The following is a 19,411-nucleotide window of genomic DNA, read 5'->3' on the forward strand; positions in this document are numbered from 1 at the left end:
ATGTGCATGAGCGTGCCCTCCAGAGACATGGATTCAGCCTGGGACCAAAAGACGCAGGCCCAGCCACTCACCACTTCGTGCAATGAAATTTATCACAGTGACAGTGAAAGCTTGCTGGAGAAAGCTTCCAGCAAAGTCACTGGGAGAGGCAAGAGAGTGCCTGCCTCGCTAGTTTAAGTAGAGCCTTATGTACTTCTCAGCTGGCTGCTACAAATAGATAAAAAGATTATAAGAGTTCCACCAGACTCTTTCCCAAGTCACACATCTTGAGATAATTTGGCACAAGATTAGCCAGGGAGAACGGTACTGGGCAACAGCTCAGGGGTACAAGTCTTGAGAAATAGGTTCCCAGGCAAGATTTGTTACAATTATGATCATTAACATAGAGCTTAAGAAAAGCATTTCCACCAGTCAGACACTGTGGAATGTGAATACTAGTTCCTAGAGAGGCCAGTTCTCAGGCAAGACAGCTTGTTGCACAAGGCATAAGGAAAGCAAGAGTGAGAATGTTCACCTCCTCCTTAAAGGCAACCTGGACTGCCTAAGCTTTAACTCTCTCAAGAGTCTGGAGAAAAGGGAATCTTCCTGCTTTATTCATGGGGATATACATTGGTAAACCACTGTGGAGACAGTTAAAGTTTCCTTAAATAACAAGAATAAAGCTACCATATGATTCAACAATCCCACTCCTGGGCATATATCCAGGGGAAAGTGTGGGTCAAAAGGATACATGCACCTCCACGTTCATTGACAAGTTGTTTGCAACTGTCAAGACATGGAAGGAACCTAAATGTCCAAGGACAGATGAATGGATGCAGAAAATGTGTTACATATATACAATGGAATATCACTCAGCCATAAAAAGAACCAAAAATACCATGTGCGGCGACATGCAAGGAACTGGAGACTATCATACTGAGTGAAGTTAAATCAGAAAAAGAAAAAGCAGTATCATATGATATTGGAATCTAAGAAAATGATACAAATAGTTATTTATAAAACAGAATCACAGGTGTAGAAAAAATAACGTGTAACTTGTGGCTAAGAAGGGGTGAGGGATTAATTAGGAGACTGGGATTGACACATACATGTTACTATGTATAAAGTAAATAATTAAGAAGAACCTACTGTATAGCAAAGGGAACTCAAGTGAATACTTGGGAATGATGTATATAAAAAATAATTTTTAAAAAGAGTTATTGTTGTTATTCAGGAAATAAGTCATGTCCAACTCTTTGCAACCCCATGAACTGCAGCACGCCGGGATTCCTTGTCCTTCATGATCTCCAGAAGTTTGCTCAAACTCGTGTCCATTGAGTCAATGATTCAACGGTGTCATCCTCCATCGCCCCCTTCTCCTGTCTTCAATCTTTCCCTGCATAAGGTCTTTTCAGATGAGCTAGCTCTTTGTATCCGGTGGCCAAAGTACCGGAGCTTCAGCTTCAGCTTCAGTCCTTCCAATGAGCATTCAGGCTGGATTTCCTTTAGGATTGACTGATTGGATCTCCTTGCTGTCCAAGCAACTCTCAAGAGGCTTCTCTAGCACCACAGCTTGAAAGCACCAATTGTTTGGCACGCAACCTTTTTCATGATCCAACTCTCACATGACTACTGGAAAAATCATAGCTTGTACTATAGGGGCCTTTGTTGGGAAAGTGATTTTTCTGCTTTTTAATATGCTGTCTAGGTTGGTCATAGCTTTTCTTCCAAGGAGCAAGGGGCTTCCAATTTCATGGCTGTAGTTATTGGCTGCAGAGATTTTGGGGCCCAAGAAAATAAAATCTGTCACAGGTTCCACTTTTTCCCCATCTATTTGCCATGAAGTGATGGAACCGGATGCCAGGATTTAGTTTTTTGAATGATGAGTTTGAAGCCAGCTTTTTCACTCTCCTATTTCATCCTCATCAAGAAGCTTTTAAGTTCCTCCTTGTTTTCTGCTGTAAAAGTGGTATCATCTGTATACCTGAGGTTGTTGATATTTCTCCTAGCAATCTTGACTCTACTTGTGAGTCATTCAGCCTGGCATTTGTTGTGATGTACTCTGCATATAAGTTAAAGAAGCTGGGTGATAATATACAGTCTTGACATCCTCCTTTCCCAGTCTTGAACCACTCTCTTTTTCAGGTCTGGTTCCAACGGTTGCTTCCTTTCCTGCATACAGTCTTCTTAGAAAACAGGGAAGGTAGTCTGGTATTCCCACCTCTTTAAGAATTTCCCACAGTTTTATTTGATTCACATAGTCAAAGGCTTTAGAGTAGTCAATGGAGCAGATGTAATTCCTTTTTTGGAATTTCCTTACTATTCCTATGATCCAACAGATGTTGGCTGTTGGATCTCTGACTCCTCAGCCCTTTCTAAATGCAGCTTGCACATCTGGAATTTCTCTGTTCACAAACTGCCGAAGCCTAGCTTGAAGGATTTTGAGCATAATCTTGATAACATTTGAAATGATTGCAGTTGCTCAGTAGTCTGAACATTCTTTGCCATTTCTTTCTTTCAGATTGGAAGAAAAACTGACCATTTACAGTCCCGTGGCCACTACAAATTTTCCAAATTTGCTGGTATATTGAGTGCAGCACTTTAACAGCATCATCTTTAATTATTTGAAATGGCTCAGCCTGAATTCCATCACCTCCACTAGCTTTGTTCACACTCCAGGATGTCTGACTCTAGGTGAGTGACCACACCATTGTGGTGATCCAGGTCATTAAGACCTTTTTAGTATAGTTCTTCTGTGTATTCTTGCCACTGCTCCTTAATCTCTCTGCTTCTGTTATGTTCTTGATATTTCTGTCCATCTTTGCAAGAAATGTTCCATTGGTGTCCCCAGTTTTCTTGAAGAGATCTCTAGTCTTTCCCATTTTCCTCTATTTCTTTGCATTTCTTACCTTTCCTTGCTATTCTCTGGAACTCTGCATTCATATGGGTATCTCGTTCCCTTTCTCTATTGTGTTTGTTTCTCTTGTTTTCTCGGCTATTAGTAAGATCTCCTTTGACAAGCACTATGCCTTCTTGCACATGGATCACAGCCTTGTGTAACTCAAGGAAGCTATGAGTCATACCTTGCAGGGCCAGCAAAGATGGATGAGTCATGGCGGAGAGTTCTGACAAAACATGTTGCACTGGAGAAGGGAATGGCAAACCACTTCAGTGTTCTTGCCTCAAGAACCTCATGAACAGTATGGAAAACAGAGGTGAGATTTTATATATATCTGATTCACTTTGCTATACACCTGAAACTCAAACAATATTGTACATCAACTTTATATTTCAAAAAAATTACAAATAAGTAAAGAAATTTTCCCATCTACTATCTTTCCCTGAGTGGAGCACTATGACCCATCTTTGACTAAATATGAAAATGTTTTGAGGAATAGAATGCAAACAGAGTCAAAATAAAGAAAATCTTACAAGATAGTTGTCCAAACTTCATAGTATTACATTTCCTTCACAGATTATCTATGATTTTTTTAGTCTATCTTGCAGTGTACAATTATCCAATAATCCTTAACTTAGCATCAATATTTCAAATGTACATACATATTGAATAATAGACTGAAAGTGTATGGGATGATATGCAGGGGATGACTAAAAGGAACAGAGTCTTAGAGAATAACCACCATCCGCTCTTCTGTGTGCAGTTACAGCCAGGGCAGAACAATAGTGTGTAACCAAAATGAGCCTCAGCAGGAAGAATTTCATGGAAAACTGAATGAATAAAATTTAAGAGACTTTAGTTCTGAAGGGGTTGAGGACATCCATCAAACAGCAGAAGGCAAGAGTAGTAAGCCATATTATTGGGCAGCTTGACTGTTCTGGGCTGAAAAATGAAACGGGAAAAACTCCTCTTTCTGAAGAAATATCCAGGAAGTAATGTAAGCAAATTCAGACAGGTAACCTAGTAGGTTGCTTCAATTAAGACTATAATAAACTTCTATAAATGGAGATACGAAAGTTATAATTGGGGAGTTCATTCATTAACCAAACTTCGTGGATTGGAAGTATGAACTCAATCTGTGACTCTTTACCTGAGATCGGTTTATGGTAATTGGATTAAGTAAATTTCAGTAGGTTAGCCTGGGAAATCCCATGGATGGAAGAGCCTGGTAGGCTGCAGTCTATGTGGTGACTAAGAGTTGGACATAACTGAGCGACTTCACTTTCACTTTTCACTTCTGTGCATTGGAGAAGGAAATGGCAACACACTCCAGCGTTCTTGCCTGGAGAATCCCTAGGACAGTGGAGCCTGGTGGGCTGCATCTGTGGGGTCGCAAAGAGTCGGACACTGAAGCGACTTAGCAGCAGCAGCTGCAGATTTCAATCCTTGGCATCTAGATGTGTTTACAACTCTTGAGAAATCTAATCACATACCTTTGTGCAGGGTTGATAACACTATCACTTTGAGGAAGTGGACCTGGTCTTCAGAGGATACATAAAGCATCCAGCAAAGATCCAAACTCATTCATCTCCAGAGTACAGAGCTATTGCCTTCATAATTGACTAGACTGTGGAGACTTGAAGGTGTTTGCCACCAGGAAGTGAGCACCTAAACTCTGAACTGAATTTAAGAGTTACTTACTGAACAAGAGAGAAGACTTCTGTAACAGTACTGAGGTGAGTTCTGATCCAGGTATGATGAATTTGAGCCATGATCAGTTAAAAATGAAAGTTTAATGGTAATCATGGATAGAAAAGCTAATTTTTTTGGTCTTCCTGTAATATCTATTTTTAAGCCCTGCATCAAAAATTTGTTCCATATGTGATTTTTAGACAGTAGCATTTTACGCACAGTATGTCAAGTATCCTCTTTATAAACTAGGGGTAAAAATTAGTGAATATTGCTGAGAATACTAAAATGGTTAATCCATATAACAGGAGTTAACCCAATGCCTAAAAATAGTTTTCTTGGGGATGGTTTTTACTACCGCCTCCTGTAAAATGTTATGAACTTCCATCCATAGTTCTACAGGAATATCATCACTTCTTACAAACAGCTGAGAAAGGAGAAGCAAAGGCAAGGAAAAAAAGGAAAGATATATCCTTCTGAATGCAGAGCTCCAAAGTATAGCAAGGAGAGATAAGAAAGGCTTCCTAAGTGATCAGTGCAAAGAAATAGAGGAAAATCATAATGGGAAAAAATATAAATCTTAAGGAAATTAGAGCTATCAAGGGAATATTTCATGCAAAGATGGGCACAATAAAGGACAGAAATGGTATGGACCAAACAGAAGCAGAAGATATTTAGAGGAGTTGGCAAGAATACACAGAAGAACTATACAAAAAAGATCTTAGTGACTCTAGTAGCCATGATGGTGTGATCACTCACCTAGAGCCAGACTTCCTGGAGTGCATAGTCAAGTGGGCCTTAGGAAGCATCACTGCAAATAAAGCTAGTGGAGGTGATGGAATTCCAACTGAGCTATTTCAAATCCTAAAAGATGATACTGTTAAAGTCCTGGTCTCAATATGCCAGCAAATTTGGAAAACTCAGCAGTGGCCACAAGACTGGAAAAGGTCAGTTCTCATTCCAATTCCAAAGAAAGGCAATGCCAGAAGTGTTCAAACTACCACACAAATTGCACTCACCTCACAGGCTAGCAAAATAATGCTCAAAATTCTCCAAGCTTCATGAACCCAGAACATCCAGAGGTTCAAGCTGAATTTGTAAAAGGCAGAGAAACAAGAGATCTAATTGCCAACATCCGTTGGATCATAGAAAAGGCAAGATAATTCCTGAAAATTATCTACTTCTGCTTCATTGACTAAAGCCTTTGACTGTGTGGATCATGGCAAATGGTGGAAAATTCTTAAGGAGACGGGAATACCAGACCACCTGACCTGCCTCCTGAGAAACCTGTATGCAGATCAAGAGGCAACAATTAGATCCAGACATGGAATGGACTGGCTCCAAATTGGGAAAAGAGTATGTCAAGGCCATATATTGTCACCCTGCTTATTTAACTTATAGGCAGAGTACACCATGTGAAATGCCAGGCTGGATGAAGCACAAGCCAAAATCAAGATTGCCTGGAGAAATATCACTAACCTCAGATATGCAGATGCCACCACCCTTATGCCAGAAAGTAAAGAAGGACTAAAAAGCCTCTTGATGAAAGTGAAAGAGGAGAGTGAGAAAGCTGGCTTACAACTCAACATTCAGAAAACAAATATCATGACCTCTGGTCCCATCATTCATGGCATAGAGATAAGGAAACAATGGAAACAGCAGCAGATTTTATTTTCTCGTGCTCCAAAATCACTGTAGATGGTGACTACAGCCAAGATATTAAAAGACTGTTGCTCCTTGGAAGAAAAGTTATGACTAACCTAGACAGCATATTAAAAAAGCAGAGACATTACTTTGCCGACAAGGGTTCATCTAGTAAAAGATATGGTTTTCCCACTAGTCATGTACGGATGTGAAAGTTGGGCCATAAACAAAGCTGAGTGCCGAAGAATTGATGCTTCTGAACTGTGGTGTTGGAGAAGATTCTTGAGAGTCCCTTGCACTGAGAGGAGATGAAATCAATCAATCCTAAAGAAAATCAACCCTGAATATTCAATGGAAGGACTTGTGCTGAAACTGAAGCTTCAATACTTTGGGTAACTGATGCGAAGAAGTCACTCATTAGTTAAGACTCTGACTCCAGGAAAGATTGAAGGCAGGATGAAAAGGGGATGACAGAGGATGAGATGGTTGGATTGCATCTCAGACTCAATGCACATGAGTTTGAGCAAGCTCTGAAAGTTGGTGAAGGACAGAGAAGCCTGGCATCCTGCAGTCCTTGGGGTCACAAAGAGTCAGAAACTATTGAGCGACTGAACTAAACTGAAGAAGTGGTGAAGGACCTCAAAGTTGAGAAAATGAAGGCCTAGCCATTGTCCTTGGTTCAGTTCAGTTCAGTCGCTCAGTCGTGTCCGACTCTTTGCAACCCCATGAATCGCAGCACGCCAGGTCTGCGTCTCTGCTTTTGAATATACTATCTAGGTGGTCATAACTTTTCTTCACAGGAGTAAGCATCTTTTAATTTCATGGCTGCAGTCACCATCTGCAGTGATTTGGGAGTCCAAAAAAACAAAGTCTGACACTGTTTCTACTGTTGCCCCATCTATTTCCCATGAAGTGATGGGACCAGATGCCATGATCTTCGTTTTCCGAATGTTGAGCTTTAAGCCAACTTTTTCGCTCTCCTCTTTCACTTTCATCAAGAGGCTTTTTAGCTCCTCTTCACTTTCTGCCATAAGGGTGGTGTCATCTGCATATCTGAGGTTATGGATATTTCTCCTGGCAATCTTGATTCCAGCTTGTGTTTCTTCCAGTCCAGCGTTTCTCATGATGTACTCTGCATAGAAGTTAAATAAGCAGGGTGACAATATACAGCCTTGATGTACACTATTTCCTATTTGAAACCAGTCTGTTGTTCCATGTCCAGTTCTAACTGTTGCTTCCTGACCTGCATCTAAGTTTCTCAAGAGGCAGGTCAGGTGGTCTGGTATTCCCATCTCTCTTAGAATTTTCCACAGTTTATTGTGATCCACACAGTCAAAGGCTTTGGCATAGTCAATAAAGCAGAAATAGATGTTTTTCTGGAACTCTCTTGCTTTTTCCATGATCCAGCAGATGTTGGCAATTTGATCTCTGGTTCCTCTGCCTTTTCTAAAACCAGCTTGAACATCAGGAATTTTACAGTTCACATATTGCTAAAGCCTGGCTAGGAGAATTTTGAGCATTACTTTACTAGCATGTGAGATGAGTGCAATTGTACGGTAGTTTGAGCATTCTTTGGCATTGCCTTTCTTTGGGATTGGAATGAAAACTGACCTTTTCCAGTCCTGTGGCCACTGCTGAGTTTTCCAAATTTGCTGGCATATTGAGTGCAGCACTTTCACAGCATCATCTTTCAGGATTTCAAACAGCTCAACTGGTATTCCATCACCTCCAGTAGCTTTATTCATAGTGATGCTTTCTAATGCCCACTTGACTTCACATTCCAAGATGTCTGGCTCTAGATTAGTGATCACATCATCATGATTATCTGGGTCATGAAGATCATTTTTATACAGTTCTTCCGTGTATTCTTGCCACACCCTCTTAACATCTTCTGCTTCTGTTAGGTCCATACCTTTTCTGTCCTTTATCAATCCCATCTTTGCATGAAATGTTCCCTTGGTATGCCTAATTTTCTTGAAGAGATCTCTAGTCTTTCCCATTCTGTTCTTTTCCTCTATTTCTTTGCGTTGATCGCTGAAGAAGGCTTTCTTATCTCTTCTTGCTATTCTTTGGAATTCTGCATTCAGATGCTTGTATCTTTCCTTTTCTCCTTTGCTTTTCGCCTCTCTTCTTTTCACAGCTATTTGTAAGTCTTCCCCAGACAGCCATTTTGCTTTTTTGCATTTCTTTTCCATGGGGATGGTCTTGATCCCTGCCTCCTGTACAATGTCACGAACCTCATTCCCTAGTTCATCAGGCCCTCTATCTATCAGATCTAGGCCCTTAAATCTATTTCTCACTTCCACTGCATAATCATAAGGGATTTGATTTAGGTCATACCTGAATGGTCTAGCGGTTTTCCCTACTTTCTTCAATTTACGTCTGAATTTGGTAATGAGGAGTTCATGATCTGAGCCACAGTCAGCTCCTGGTCTTGTTTTTGTTGACTGTATAGAGCTTCTCCATCTTTGGCTACATAGAATATAATCAATCTGATTTCGGTGTTGACCATCGGGTGATGTCCATGTGTAAAGTCTTCTCTTGTGTTGTTGGAAGAGGGGGTTTGCTATGACTAGATCATTTTCTTGGCACTGGTCATTGTCCCTAGAGGTCACTATTTTTATCAGTTTCCTAGAGCTTCCACAACACCCAATCCCACACAGGGTGGCTTAAAATCTTTGTATTGTCTGACAGACCTGGAGGGTGGGAATCGAGGTGTTGGCAGGGCTGTACTCCTTGCAAAGGCTCTGAAAGAATTTGTTTTTGTCTCTTCCAGTGCCAGGTGGCTCCTGGGAATCCTCAAACTATGACATTTAGCTTGAATCTCTGCCTCCTTGCAGGACCTGTTCTCTGCATCTAAGATATCCCTCTTCTTTCTCTCATCAAGACACCTGTCAGCAGATTTAGGGTTCATTCTCTATCCTGGGTGGGCTCATCATGATACCTTCACCTCAATTATGCCTGTACAGACTCTATTCTAAAAACAGAATCACAGAGATACTGGCTATTGGGACCTGGACATAATTTGGGAGAGGTTAAGGGGCACATTTTGGAGAAGGGAATGGCAGCCCACTCCAGTATTCTTGCCTGGAGAATTCCATAGACAGAGGAGACTGGCGGCTACCATCCATGCAGTCACAGAGGGTCGGACATGACTGAGAAACTAACAAAATGGGCGCATTAACTTACTACATCATGAACAGAATGAAAGAATATTGTCCTAAATTCAGGAGGTCTCAGATTTTGCTGGGGACGTAAAAAGTTCAATATTTTTTCTTTGCTTTGTACGTTGATTATATGCAGTAGAGAGAGAAATAGTTAAAGCAAGGTTTTGGATTGTGAGATTTTGTCCAGTGAGTTCCTTTGAAGTTTTTTCAAGGTTAGAATTACTGGGTCAAAGGCAAATATACTTTTTAAGGATTTAAATTCATATATACAAAACATCCGAAAGTCCACTAGTTGGATCTCCTTGCAGTCAAAGGGACTCTCAAGAGTCTTCTCCAACATCACAGTTCAAAAGCATCAGTTCTTCGATGCTCAGCTTACTTTATAGTCCAACTCTCACATTCATGCATGACGACTGGAAAAACCATTGCTCTGACTAAATGGACCTTTGTTGACAAAGTAGTGTCTCTACTTTTTAATATGCTGTCTAGGTTGGTCGTAACTTTTCTTCCAAGGAGTAAGCGTCTTTTAATTTCATGGCTGCAGTCACCATCAGCAGTGATTTTGGAACCCGCCAAAATAAAGTCTGTCACTCTTTCCCCATCTATTTCCCATGAACTGATGGGATCAGATGCCATGTTCTTTTTTTGAATGTTGAATTTAAGCCATCTTTTTCACTCTCCTCTTTCACTTTCATCTAAGAGGTGGTTTAGTTCTTCACTTTCTGCCATAAAGTGTGGTGTCATCTGAGTATCTGAGGTTATTGATATTGCTCCCAGCAAACTTCATTCCAGTTTGTGCTTCATCTAGTTCAGCGTTCCTCATGATGCACTCTGCATATAAGTTAAATAAGCAGGATAACATTATATAGCATTGATGTACTCCTTTCCCTATTTGGAACCTGACCATTTTGGAAGTATTTTATTTTCTCTAATAGTGAATCTACTAATATTTAATCTTAATTTTGTATTATAAATAATGCAACATTTATTGATTCCCTTAATTTTTATGCATGATAAAATATTATATTAAAACTGATTAGAACTACTGAACTCTGCAAACTATGTGAATGTCATGTATGTAATAAAAATATCTGTGCTTTTTCAAGAGCAGTTCATCAAAAACTATGAATTCTATACAGAGAAATGAAACATTTATTTTTTGCAAATCCCATCTACTGACTACCATGGAATCCTCCAAAAAGTTTAGCAATCCAATGTACATTTTGATATATGATTTCAGCTTTGCCTGTGCACATCCATAAGTAAAAGTATGTACCCAAAATGATGCCATAGTTATTTAGTTTTTTAAAGCTAAGTATCAAAATATTTCACTAATTTAGGTTATCCACATAATATCCTACTGTTACGTGTTTCACAAGTACCAGTTGCAAAGTAAAATTATATATAATTTTGGAAATAAAAGAAGTCAATTTTAAGACAGTTATGAAATCTGTTATTGAAAATATTATTTGGCCTGGTAACTAGTCATTTCAAGCCAGATATAGTTTTGATCAGGTTGGGTTGAATCAAATTGTTCTCAACAAAGCAACTGTATTTTTAAAAATTCAATGTTCCTGTTTAATTATTCTAAAATCAGAATTAAATCAATCATGGATGCCGAAATTTGGAGCCTCTTTTTCTCAAATTTCCCAACTAATCTACAATAATTATTCATATTTATATTTATTCTATACACTGGTAGAATTTGGATTAGAACTGAAGAGGTTTTAATGACCATTATAAATTTGATATGTTATTAGACCCTAGAGCTTGTGAATAAAGGGAAGAAATTATCAAATCATGGAAGAATACACATTCAAATATCTTAGTAAAGTATAATCAAATAGGGAGGGAATTTTAGGAAAATATAAGATCCTTAAAATCAGAGAGGAATGGGTATTCAGTATAAACTCAGTGATGAGGACTGGGACTTCAGTTATCCATTCTATTAACATATAGAAATTAGTGAGAGATTTAGTGCAGTTAGTGTTGATTGGGTATATCCAAGGGAACTGTGGTAATCTAATCAGGAAGGGGCCTCAACAGTCCTGATAGTCGGATCTCAGATGAACTGTTTCTTCTGTTCAGAGTTGTTCTGAGTTGGCTGGACTGTGGACAGCTCTGAAAGTTACAGCTGCTGACCCAACCAGAGAGCATAGAACTCCTGACTGGATGGGACTGATTTTCGAACCGGCATTGATGAAATCAAATCTACAACTTTCTGGTGAGTAAATGGTTCTAGTAGAAGGATTCATATTTCTTTCCCTCATACTTAAAAAGAATAATTTTAATTCAGCAGTAACAGGCTTAAGAATTTCTTAAGCAAATGAGAAAACCTGGTTCATAAGAATTTTGTCATTACACTCTGAAACTGTAGACTTACCTTCAAATCATCGGAATTTGTGAATGAACATGAGTGATTCTATGAACTTATGATTCCATGATATAAAAGGAAAATATGAATTTCTTGATGGGAAGTCCTGGACAGCTTTTCCATTTAGCATGATATCTAAAATTTGATTGCTAAACTGTGCTGTAGAACATGAAGAGTGATATATTTGTAAGGAAAAGTTGGGATTTCAGTCTTTATATTGTCCAGTAGCAATCCAGACCTGATGATGGCTCTCAAAACAACATTGGTAATACACTAAATACCTGAAAAAAAGAAATTCTGCACTCACTCTGATATAGAAGTGAAAACTTTTATTAACTTCAGTCATTTATTTTGAAGCACATATATTAGATGGCTGGCTTCCCTAGTAGCTCAGGGGAAAAGAAGCTGCCTACAAGAGACACAGGTTCAAATGGGGGTCTCAAGGGCCCTTGGAGAAGGAAATGTCAACCCACTCCAGTATTCTTGCCTGGAGAATTCCATGGACAGGAGCCTGGTGGGGATACAGTCCAAGGGGTTGCAGAAGAGTCACACAGGCCACAGGGACTAAACAACAACAGTATTAAATGGAGCTGTGTGTTTATTTATTGATGGATTTGATGAATTTGGCTGCACCAGATCTTTCTTGCACCTCAAGGGATCTTTAGATGCAACATGCAAATTCTTAGTCAGGATGCAGGAGTTCAGTATCTTGGCAGGTGAACACTTCACTGTGGAATGAGGGCTCTAATTCCCTGATGAAGGACCAAATGCTGGTCCCGTCCACTGGGAGCATGGAGTCTTAGCCGCTTAACCTCTGAGAAGTCTCAGAACTGGTCTTCTTGTAACTTGGAATTTCTACATTTCCAAACGAGAAAACTTTTCTGATAGTAGAGCAAATCTGATATATTTGGGAATATGTTGATGTGCTAATCAAAGAAATGGATTCCCCTTACATTCAGTTCAGTTGAGTTCAGTCACTCAGTCACGTCCGACTCTTTGCGACCCCATGAATCGCAGCACGCCAGGCCTCCCTGTCCATCACCATCTCCTGGAGTTCACTCACATCCATTGTGTCCGTGATGCCATCGAGCCATCTTATCCTCTGTCATCCCCTTTTCCTTCTGCCCCCAATCCCTCCCAGCATCAGAGTCTTTTCCAATGAGTCAACCCTTCCCATGAGGTGCCCAAAGTACTGGAGTTTCACCTTTAGCATCATTCTTTCCAAAGAAATCCCAGGGCTGATCTCCTTCAGAATGGACTGGTTGGGTCTCCTTGCAGTCCAAGGGACTCTCAAGAGTCTTCTCCAACACCACAGTTCAAAAGCATCAATTCTTTGGTGCTCAGCTTTCTTCACAGTCCAACTCTCACATCCATACATGACCGCTGGAAAAACCATAGCCTTGACTAGACGGACCTTTGTTGGCAAAGTAATGTCTCTGATTTTGGATATGCTATCTAGGTTGGTCATAACTTTTCTTCCACGGAGTAAGTGTCATTTAATTTTATGGCTGCAATCACCATCTGCAGTGATTTTGGAGCCCAAAAAAATAAAGTCTGACACTGTTTCCACTGTTTCTCCATCTATTTCCCATAAAGTGATGGGACCAGATGCCATGATCTTCATTTTCTGAATGTTGAGCTTTAAGCCAACTTTTTCACTCTACTCTTTCACTTTCATCAAGAGGCTTTTAGTTCCTCTTCACTTTCTGCCATAAGGGTGGTGTCATATGCATATCTGAGGTTATTGATATTTCTCCCAGCAATCTTGATTCCAGCTTGTGCTTCTTCCAGCCTAGCATTTCTCATGATGTACAATGCATAGAAGTTAAATAAGCAGGGTGACAATATACAGCCTTGATGTACTCCTTTTCCTATTTGGAACCAGTCTGTTGTTCCATGTTCAGTTCTAACTGTTGCTTCCTGACCTGCATATAAGTTTCTCAAGAGGCAGGTCAGGTGGTTGGTATTCTCATCTCTTCTAGAATTTTCCACAGTTTATTGTGATCACACAATCAAAGGCTTTGGCATAGTCAATAAAGCAGAAATAGATGTTTTTCTGGAACTCTCTTGCTTTTTCGATGATCCAGCGGATGTTGGCAATTTGATCTCTGGTTCCTCTGCCTTTTCTAAAACCAGCTTGAACATCTGGAAGTTCACGGTTCACGTATTGCTGAAGGCTGGCTTGGAGAATTTTGAGTGCAATTGTGCGTAGTCTGAGCCTTCTTTGGCATTGCCTTTCTTTGGGATTGGAATGGAAACTGGAGAAGGGAATGGCAAACCACTTCAGTATTCTTGCCTTTAGAACCCCCTTACATGAAGGTCACTTAAATTGAAGAGTGTCATTGTCAAAGAAGAGAGAAAATTCAATTGTTAGAGTTCTCAGAACTGAAAGTTGTAGTTAAATAAATAATAGTGTTATGCTTAAGAGTTATTTATATTAGAGATAAAAGGAACTGAGTTTAATAGAATAAAATAGAACATTGAACATAAGTACCTGTGTTTAGTGTAGATACACTCTGTGTAATACACTTTTTGATACACTGTGTGTGATGTGTCATTGTTTCTCAGGTTGCTCTGTCAGAGGCAGTAAGAGGACTCTTCTGTGTGAGTGCAGGAGACACGTGCAGAGAAGGGCTTCCCCTGCCAGCGCCTGAAGTACCTGCACCTCCTCCACAGGTCAGTGTTCCTATTTGTTCATTTCTATGAGCTTCCCATGAGACGTGTTTTGTCATCTTTATATCTCAGCCAAAACAGAGAGTCCCTAGCATATTGTGAAGTAGTGAAGTGAAAGTCACTCAGTTGTGTCCAACTCTTTGAAACCCCATGGACTATCCAGTGCACGGAATTCTCCAAGCCAGAATACTGGAGTGGGTAGCCTTTCCCTTCTCCAGGGAATCTTCCCAACCCAGGGATCAAACCCAGGTCTTCCGCATTGCAGGCTGATTATTTACCAGCTGAGTCACAATAAAAGGGCCTTGTTGTATACATTTGTATTTAATATGCCTTATCATAATGTCTATTGACCTCACCAGAAATGAAATATTGATCACTTAACTCTTTTTCAATCCTTACATACATGTATTTACCCTTCTCCCCTCTTCATCTTCACTTTGTACTTCTTTTATGTATTTCTTAGATGAATTATATCAATTATCATCTCAACTGTACATTCAGTCTTTGGCCATCTGGAGTTTTCTTAGAAGGGAGCTATGCTCAGAGTCCTAAAGAGTGTCAGTGTTCTAGAGAATATTGTTTTCACAGTAACACTGAGCAGAAAGCACAGAATTCCTGTCTACATCCTACCTCCCAGAATAAGCGCATGTTTTCCCCCGTTGTCACATTATGTCTCAGAGTGGTGTGTTTATTATGATTTAGGAACCTCCACTGACACTTCATTATCACCTGAAGTCTATGGTTTCACATTAGTGTTCACTCCTGGTGTTGCGCATTCTGTTAGTTTTCACTGATACATGTGACAAGGTCCACCTTTATAATATCCAGAAGTGTTAGACTGCTGAAAGTCACTTGTGATCACCTAGTCATCAGTCCCATCACCCTAACTGCTGGGAAGCAAAGTTTATTTCACTGTCCTCATATTTCTCTTTTCTTTTTTTCCCATATTTCTCTTTTCCTGAAAGGTATTATAGTTGGAGTCACGAAGTATGTATGCTTTTCAGCTTAGCTTCATTCACTTAGAGATATGAATAAAAGAATACTCCTTGTCTCTTGATGGCTTGATTGCTCTTTTTTTTTTTTTTTAGAACTGAGTAATATTTCTTGGCCTTGATGTACCAGAGTTTCTTTATCCATTCATCTTGGTCGTTTTCAAGTTTTCTAATTGTGAGCGAAGTGGCTATAAACATCCCATTGTGGGTAATTTTTTTAAAATTATTTTATGGATATAGGTTTTCAAATGATTTGGGCAAATACAAAGGAGCATGAGTCCTGACTTACATTGTAGGAGGATATTTAGTTTAGTAAGAAGTTGCCTTATTGTCTTTCAGAAGGCTTGTACTGTTTTTCATCACGTTAGGAAATGAATCAAATTTCCTGATATTCCATCCTCTCGGTACTTGGTTCTTCTTTGGGATTTTGACCATTCTTGTCCATGTGCTGTGGTATCTCATTGCTATTTTAAAGCCCTCTTGCTTGTCAGGCATTTTAATTTTTAACTTCCCTTCCTTTTCTCTCATCCTTTGTCCCTTGAGTGAGTCCCAAGGTTTTTGTTCATTTCTGTGTAAGACCTACTGTGGTGAGACTGGAAGGCAAGGTGGGGTCAGGCCTGAGGATTTTTAATTGTGAAAAGAAGCTTCATAGTGCTCAACAGGACTCTCAACTCAGAGGATGGGTGGGTTTTCATTTATATTCTTGAGGGTAAATGAAATGACAGAAGGGACGTATTCCAAGGGGGCTGTGCTTCTCTCCTGTGTCACACAGGAGAGTAACTTTCCTTTTCTTTCTCCACAGAAACGGAGGATCGCACACAGTGCAGGACTTCAGAAATAACTCACCTGCTGAATCTTGAGAGTGAAGTAGCTGAAGATTCTGTTGAGGTGTCTGAACTGTGGGAATCACATAAGTGTCCCAAAGACCTAGAAATGGCAATGCCTAAATGCCAAGATGACTGGTCCAAAGAAGACATTGTGCAGTTACTGGAAAGTATGGAGAAAAGCATTCCATCCAGTGACAGGCACACATTCAAAACAGCCCAGTCAGTGATGGACTGGGAAAAAGTAGCTTTTAAAGATTTTTCTGGGGAAATGTGCAAACTCAAATGGTTAGAGGTTTCCCATAAGGTGAGAAAGTTTCGCACGCTGAAAGAATTAGTCTTGGAAGCTAAGGAAAATGTTAGCAATCCTTCCAAAGAACACAAGAAAACACAACAAAACACCAGAAAACACAAGAAACATGCTTATCTGTTCAAGAAGTCCCTGACAGCATACCGCCACATTTCCCAAGTGATGCGACCCCAGTACATCCAAAAACACCCCAAGATAAGCAACCAGCAGCTGACCAGGGTTCTGTCTGAGGAACACAGGAAGGTGCCTGAGCAGCTGAGGGTGAAGCACAGTCAGGATCTTGAGAAAGAGAAAAAGGATTTTAGGGAGAAAGTGGCTCTGTTCAGAGCACAGCACCCTGATCTAGTCCCAAACCCGGAGAAATCTGGTGTCCCCCAAAGAAGTGAAATGAAAGTGCCAGAGCAGTTTCAGGAGAATGTTCAAAAGGTGAAGTCTTCCAGAGAAAACAATTTACCCATAAAGTGGAAATTCCACAGAGAGCCCAAGAAGCCCCCGATGAATGCCTATCACAAGTTTCACCAGGATCTCTGGTCGAGCAGGGAGCTGAAAGTGGTGCCCCCGAGGGAGCGCATGGTGGAGATCAGTAGACGCTGGCAGCGGGTCCCCCAGGACCAGAAGGAGCTTTATAAGAAGCAGGCGGAGGAACAGCAGACACAGTACAAGGTGGACCTTGATCTCTGGCTCAGGACTCTGTCTCCTGAAGAATATGCTGCCTACAGAGAGGCGACCTGTGCTAAGCGTAAGAACATGAGCATGACGGGGGGCCCGAACCCCAAGACTAGAAGGATGAGTCTGCAGTCCGCATCATCAGGGAATCTGCAAGGAAGGCTTAGAGAGGACGCAGTGCTTCAGATTGCAGAGTTAGTATCATCAGACACGACTGGAGAACATTCTCCTGCCTCATGGAAATCCGAGGAAAATGTGGAAGAGCCAGAGGGCAGCCACTCCTCAGCCCCCAGCAGTGAGGATGAAGATGGCGATTCTGAGCCGGAGGACCGCGGCTCCAGCTCTTCGTCCCTAGGAGACTCCTCTGACTCGGATTAAAACTGAGTTTAGTTCACAACCTGAAGGGACAGAACTTTCCGCAAAAGTCCATCGGCTCGTCTCTCTATGCCTTTTCATTGCCTTCCTTCTTTCCCTCCCTCTTCATACAAAGTGGGACCTCTTGGAAAGAAGGCATCTTGTGCTGTAATTTGTGGCCTCTCCATCTACCCCACCTTCACCCTGAGAGAAAGTCAATGCAATGACTCCTCATGGAATAAACCCTGAGCTGACTGGGCTGCGGGGCACCCTGGACTAGACTGAGCTCCCTGAACTGGAAAGGCTTGCTCTCCTCACCCTCTGCCTGCCAGACATGTGAGGGGCTCCAGGGGTCTGTGAGCCCCTTCTCTGTGACATTTCCCTCAGGACTCGGGCAGTGAGCTGGGGAGGGGAGATCTGATTGACTGGAAGTAGGAGACTTGCCTTAAAGAAAGCTGTCAGACCCTGATGTCTCTGGCCCTTCTCTCTCAGGCGAGGAGCTGGCCCTTCCTTACCTCGGAAGTGGGGCTGGCATGTGGGCAGCGGCATTTCCATGTGTGTGTGCATCCCGTTATCTATCCATGAGATTTTGTAACTGATCAAAACCTTGAAATTAAAAATGTGTAACCGCTCCACCTGAATTAGCTTTTCCTTGAACCGAGCCTCCTCTGACCCAGTGGCCCTGAGTTTTCAGGCCATGTCTCAATTTCTGCAGGTTTCTGCCCCAGCCCCTTCCTCCAGGTTGTAAGTGAATCATGTTTTTACCCAGACTCAAATTGTATATATTAGGACTTGTATAGTCTGTGTGTCAGTATTTTAGTTCACAGTTACTAAACTGTTTAGGAATTCATCTACCACTATGTTACATTTTTATTAGTTTGGTTTATTGATGTATCTGAAAGTATATTTAAAGCTAGTGCTACCTCATTAAACTTTTTTTCTAAACTTTGCTGGCTATTTTCATTTTTTATTCTCATGGACAATTAGTATCACACAAGTATATGAAAGTGTTGAATTTGGAGACTTCCTCTTCATCCATGATATCTTAGTGCAATATTTTATTCCTCATAAAAATACAGTGGTGGAACTTACTGTAGAGCACATGGAACTCTGCTCAATTTTGTGTGGCAGCCTGGATAGGAGGGAAGTGTGGGGAAGGATGGACACAGGTATATTCATGGCCAAGCCCCTTTACACTTTACCTGAAATTACCAGAATATTATTACTTCTCTCCTCTCTCTCTGTTTTTTGTTTTTTTGTTTTTTTTTTTAACAGATTTATTTACTTATTTTTCACTGAGCTCCATCTTCTTGCAGTGCAGGGCATGTTACCAGTTAGAGGGAGCTGGGGCAAATCAGTGCTCGGTTTCTCCCTGGGGTGGTTTCCCTGAGTTTGGAACAGGGCCCTAGAGCAGTGGCTCTGGAGTTGTGACACGTGAGCTTCAGTGCCCCAGGGCTTGTGAGATCTTCTGGGACCAGGAATCAAATCCCTGTCCCTTGCATGGGAAGGCAGATTCTTAACCACTAGACGAGCAGGGAAGACCTACCACAGAATTATAACAGGCTATATTACAATACAAATAAAAACTGTTTAAAGAAACAGGCAGGAAAACACAAATACTAGATGAATATAGGCTAAAATTTTGGATTTTCTAATAGAAGAAGACATTGGTTAAAATACTAAAATATGTATTTATCTGTAGCTTCACCTATACAAGAACTGGGAATAAACCTCCAGTCTTATAAGATCTAATTTAAGATTAGATTGAGTGCTTCCAAAATGACTTGCTCACAGTTCATTCACACCCACAAAATGTTAAGCGGATTCCTTTCCTCTAGGA

At 40.7% G+C, this 19,411-nt stretch overlaps 1 protein-coding gene across 1 annotated transcript; it reads left to right on the forward strand.

Moving 5' to 3' along the window:
* LOC101111139 (upstream-binding factor 1-like protein 1) lies at positions 1-17,595 on the forward strand. The gene is made up of 2 exons (XM_004019759.3): positions 1-148; positions 16,220-17,595. The coding sequence occupies exons 1-2, from the start codon at positions 1-3 to the stop codon at positions 17,593-17,595; spliced, it is 1,524 nt and encodes a 507-aa protein (XP_004019808.3).
* The last annotated feature ends 1,816 nt before the right edge of the window (positions 17,596-19,411 follow it).

Source organism: Ovis aries, chromosome 21, assembly GCF_016772045.2.
Source record: "Ovis aries strain OAR_USU_Benz2616 breed Rambouillet chromosome 21, ARS-UI_Ramb_v3.0, whole genome shotgun sequence".
NCBI classification, from domain to species: Eukaryota; Metazoa; Chordata; class Mammalia; order Artiodactyla; family Bovidae; genus Ovis; species Ovis aries.